The sequence below is a fragment of the Malaclemys terrapin genome, chromosome 13 (assembly GCF_027887155.1).
Source record: "Malaclemys terrapin pileata isolate rMalTer1 chromosome 13, rMalTer1.hap1, whole genome shotgun sequence".
Classification (NCBI taxonomy): domain Eukaryota; kingdom Metazoa; phylum Chordata; order Testudines; family Emydidae; genus Malaclemys; species Malaclemys terrapin.
In genome coordinates this window covers 12,702,229-12,707,492 of record NC_071517.1, presented here as the reverse complement: position 1 = coordinate 12,707,492, position 5,264 = coordinate 12,702,229, and the positions used below count along the sequence as shown (strand labels likewise).

The following is a 5,264-nucleotide window of genomic DNA, read 5'->3' as shown; positions in this document are numbered from 1 at the left end:
TCCTTGCATTCAGAAACATGCAGGGGTCCCACCGTGCCAGTTCCAGCCTTTTAAACTCTTTCCAGCTTTTTTTTCTTGCAACAAATCTGCCTGACTGCCACCAGGACATAGGAAACGCGTGCCTGTCAAAGAAATCAAGTTTACCTTTTCCGACTTGTTAAACGGAGGCAGGGTATAAATATCGCTAACTCTGTACGGACTATTAGCATTTCTCTTAAAATAAGGGGGTTACTTCCTAAGACCTTTAATCCAGTGCGGTCTAGACCAGACTGCACTACCAACAAAGACAGGAAGGAAACCTGCAGAAGTTGGATAGAGGGCAGGTGGATTTGGACTTCTTTGAAAATATAAGGCACACACAAAAAAACCCAAACCCAACCAAATTGTTGACGTTTCTCTGGAGAAGTTCTGAGATGTTGTTGGTATTATTCACTCGGTGGATGTGGATCTTTCTGGGGAAGACCACTGTCCTGTTGCTTCTGGAGGTCCCTCTAGAGGGTAACGCTTTACCTCCAATACGGTATTCTCACGCTGGGATATGTCCAAATGAGATGAACCCCAACCTGTGGGTAGATGCACAGAGCACCTGCAAGAGAGAGTGTGATACAGACCTGGTGAGTGATGCACATTTTTATATGCTTCATCATGGGAAATGGATTTTTTGTTAGTTGGTTTGTTAGTTTGTTTACTGTTGCAGTCTATTTCGATTATAAATGGAAGAGCATTGATAATGTGTACATGATCCAATCCAGACAACTCATGTGTTTAACTGAAACTGTGTTTATAAAAATGTTTGATGACCAGTTGGCTAAGTCAAGAGATATTTTAATGGAGTCACTTCTTTAATTGACCATATGACTTTGTGACAACATGGCTTCCATAGTTCATCCTTCTCACTCACTGCATCACCAAAGAGAACCTCAACAGCTTAAACTTGGGAATTTGACATGTTATTTGGCCAGCTCACTGCATTTTAGCATTTTCACCAACCTCATCATTCTTTGTTGCCATCATCAAGTGTTATGTTTCCCAAGAGGGAGTTCTGTACGATGCCTGTGGGTTGGCATACACATCACCAGCCTTTGCTACACCTGAAATGTAAAATCTGACTGTAGTCCAAAAATAACATGGTAAAAATAACCATGCAGATGCTCTCTCATATGATGCCTCTAGATCAAAATTCACATAGCTTACAAGTCAAAAGGTCATTTTTAAAACTGCCCGCATAGCCGCTCAATGGCATCTGAAAATCCACACTTGCTCTTTCTGTTTCTTTCAACATCCCCAGCAGGAAAGATTTTGCAGTCAGAACCAAGCTGACAGTTTGATGCAGGAAAAGATTCAGTTCACTTTCCACTAACTGGATAGTTTCTGCTGTGCTTATGTTTGGCAGTCAATGAAGCAGATATCGTTTAGAGACAAAAAAGGAGCTAATATATTAAGATGCTATTTTTATATTACTTTTCTGATTACAATGGCATATTAAGTTGCCTTTTAAATTCAACCATCAGGCGCACTAAAGAACGATTACTACTCTCTTTCGAAGGTTGTGGGCATTCCTTTCGTAGTTTCCTGGTCAAAAAATGAAAATCCAGAAGCCACTTGACAAAAAAAAAATCAGGTTCGCAGCGTGGCAGCACAGAGTCTCATTCAGATTCTGAGCCTTTGTGCCAGATCCTCAGCAGGTGTAAATCGGCATAACTTTCATGACTTCATTAGAGCTACACCAACATTATGTTTAGTCCATTATGTTTTGCAGATTTGCTTTTGGACCATAGTGCTGCATAGTTAGAAATGGGTAAGGAGCTCTAATAGTAGATCCTCTAGTTCCCGTTAATGAAAGGATATTGCACATGAATAATGGCATATCACTGTTTAGTTTGATGGCATTAAAAGATAGCAGGACTAAATTTTGCCATCAGTTACAGAGATGCCCAACTGACTTCAATGAGATCAAAATCGTGTAACTAAGGGTAGAGTTTGTCCTATTCTGTATAGGGTAACAATGTTCATGTTTCATTAAAATAATCCATGAACAACGTATTGTCTACAGTTCTACAAACCACACAACAAATACATTTTCTGTTTAGAAAGGCAAACAATGAATACAATTAACCACAATTTAGAAATGACCATAACCAACACTGGATATAACATTATGTTTAACACGGATGCTGCATTTAATAAGTCTGGCACAGACGTATAAGTGATGGCAAGCCCATAAGTGGATACTTTGTTTTCCATGGAAAACAAAATAATTTTGGAGCAAGAACTTAGTTTTGCCTTAGTTCTGAGCTATTCTATTTATAATATGTTGTGAACAATTAAAGATGCTTGGCAGTTTCCACTCAAAGAGTATGCTGCTAGTCTCAGGGAATTCAAATAATACTCTACATACTTCTGAGGACAATAAAAGGGATTAAGGACTATAACCATATGATAAGACTTTCCATCTGCTCTTACTTCAGGAGGCTTGTCCTTTGGCACTAAAAGAGGGTTTGTTTGGGTGGGGGTTGCTGTTAGTTCTGTAACCAAATGTTCAATATAATTTTGTGAAGGATTTACTGTGGCTTTAGATGCTAAGAAATAATGATACATTGCCCTTCTCACACCTTCCATTCAAAGATCTCAAAACATTTGACAAACCCAATTAATGTAGCCTCACAGCACCCCCGCTGAGATAGGGAAGTGATGATGTTCCCATATTCCTGATGGGCAAGCGGAGATTCAAAGAAATGAAATGACTTACCTTAGGTCATACAAGATGTCCTCAGCAGAACTGGAAATAAAACCCAGGTCCCCTGGAGCCTACCCCTTTGATTTAATCGCAAAAGCACCCTGCCACCATAAGAAGGAATTTTTCCATCTGTTTGTAGTTCTTAAACCATCTCAATAACAGTTTGGTTGTTTTGTTTTGTCTTAGGAATGTGAGACCTTTGAGAAGTGCTGTCCTAATGTCTGTGGAACAAAGAGTTGCGTGGCAGCTCGGTACATGGACATCAAGGGGAAGAAAGGACCCGTCGGGATGCCTAAAGAGGCAACTTGTGACCGTTTCATGTGTATCCAGCAAGGCTCAGAGTGTGATATCTGGGACGGACAGCCTGTTTGCAAATGCAAAGATAGGTGTGAAAAAGAGCCCAGCTTTACCTGTGCCTCCGATGGACTCACCTATTACAACAAGTGTTATATGGATGCAGAAGCTTGCACCAAAGGCATTACTCTAAATGTAGTCACTTGTCGGTACCATCTCACCTGGCCAAATACCAGCCCTATCCCACCAGAGACTACAGTGCGCCCTACCACAGCCTATTCAGAGACAACCATCGTTGATATCCTGCCACCTGCTCTAGTTAACAATCCAGTCCATCAGTCAGTCTATGTGGGAGAGACTGTTAGCTTTCTTTGCGATGTCACAGGCAGACCCAAACCAGAAATTACTTGGGAGAAGCAAATAGACGGTAAGGAAAAAATCATTATGAGGCCGAATCACGTCAGGGGGAATGTCGTGGTTACCAACATTGCCCAGCTGGTTATCTATAACACCCAGCTGCAAGACGCAGGCATTTACACATGCACTGCAAAAAACATCGGCGGTCTTCTCAGGGTTGATTTCCCATTGTCAGTTGTCAAAGGAGAACCTGCATCAAAAGAAGCATCCCAAAACAAAACCCATTTCCCAACCGATGAGTGTCTGAAGCAGCCAGACAGCGAAGACTGTGGGGAAGAGCAGACGAGGTGGTATTATGATGCAAAGAAAAACAACTGCTTTACATTCATTTATGGGAACTGTAATAGCAACCTGAACCACTTTGAGACCTATGAGAACTGTATGTTAACATGTATGAATGGCCCAATCAACATCTGCAACCTGCCAGCCCTTCAGGGTCATTGCAAAGCCTATGAGCCCAGATGGGCGTACAACAGTTTGACAAAGCAATGCCAATCTTTCATTTATGGTGGCTGCGGAGGCAATGAGAATAACTTTGAGAGCAAAGAGGCCTGCGAAGAGATGTGCCCTTTCCCTAAAAACACTCACTGCAAAGCCTGCAAGCCTCGCCAAAAGCTGGTGACAAGCTTCTGCAAAAGCGACTTTGTTATCCTGGGCCGTATAACGGAACTAACCGAAGACCAAGACTCGGGACACGCGTTGGTGACAGTGGAGGAGATTCTAAAAGATGAAAAAATGGGATTAAAATTCCTGGGGAAGGAACCTCTAGAAATCACCCTTTTAAATATGGACTGGAGCTGCCCATGCCCCAATATGACCACGGTGGATGGTCAGCTTATCATCATGGGTGATGTCCACAATGGGATGGCCGTCCTGCAGCCAGATAGCTTTGTGGGCATCTCCAGTGTCCGGCGTGTACGGAAGCTCCGTGAAGTCATCCACAAGAAAACCTGTGAGCTTCTGAAAGAATTTTTAGGACTACACTAACCTTACTCACGTGTGTCAGCCTTTCAGCTCTGTGTATTGTATAAGGCTAACAAAAGCAAGGCTAGTGTGGAAACTAAAGACAAGCTACTGTCTGAAGATACAATGTATGTAATATGCAGAACCCTTATTTTAATCGATTAATGATGCTTAGAAACAATGTAGTATGCTCTTTGGCAAGCACATAAAATATCAATGGATGGCTATTAATCTTACTTTGAAATCAACCTGTTTGTATAGAATTGCCATTTAACTAGCTGATTTATGCAATAATTATATAATTCTTGTGTAGTTTCCAACATAAATGACCAAATTCGTAGCATTTTTGTAGCTAATTGATACATAGCTAAATTGCACATACTGTCGATTTAATCTGTTTCACTTACAGCATGGAAATGTTATGGTAAATCATTAAACATAAGTCACAAACTTCTGTTTCCTCATGGTAACACTAAGTACATTACAAGAGAAGAAACTGTAAATTATTGTCTATATTAACTATAATTATACATGTCAAGCCAACCTATGCATTATGAATTTGCTCACCTTTTCATGGAAATCCACATAGCAATTTTCTCTCAATTGTGCCGATTTTGAATACAAGCCCTGCAGTCCTTACTCACGGGAAAAAAAACATTGAAGTAAACGGGGCAATCATCCTGGGTCTAATAGCCATGAAAACAAATACATGTCCAAAGCCAAAACCACAATTTCACAGTGTTTTGAGTCCAACATCAACACCACTCATTTCAATGCACGTTCCTATTTTTATTTTAAATAAATGTGGTGTAAAGCTAACGTGAAGAGTCTTTGGAAGTGGGATGTCTGACAT

The 5,264-nt window shown here is 40.8% G+C and overlaps 1 protein-coding gene across 1 annotated transcript; it reads left to right on the top strand.

Annotated features, from left to right (window-relative positions):
- The first annotated feature begins 413 nt into the window (after positions 1-413).
- On the top strand, positions 414-4,687 carry WFIKKN2 (WAP, follistatin/kazal, immunoglobulin, kunitz and netrin domain containing 2). The gene is made up of 2 exons (XM_054046697.1): positions 414-614; positions 2,924-4,687. The coding sequence occupies exons 1-2, from the start codon at positions 414-416 to the stop codon at positions 4,433-4,435; spliced, it is 1,713 nt and encodes a 570-aa protein (XP_053902672.1). The 3' UTR covers positions 4,436-4,687.
- The last annotated feature ends 577 nt before the right edge of the window (positions 4,688-5,264 follow it).

What these genes read in the sequence shown, in the direction of transcription:
- WFIKKN2 (XM_054046697.1), top strand. Translation starts at nt 414, where the DNA reads ATGTTGTTGGTATTATTCACTCGGTGGATGTGGATCTTTCTGGGGAAG. An exon ending in GAGAGTGTGATACAGACCTG is followed by an intron (nt 615 to 2,923) that starts GTGAGTGATGCA and finishes GTTTTGTCTTAG; the next exon opens with GAATGTGAGACCTTTGAGAA.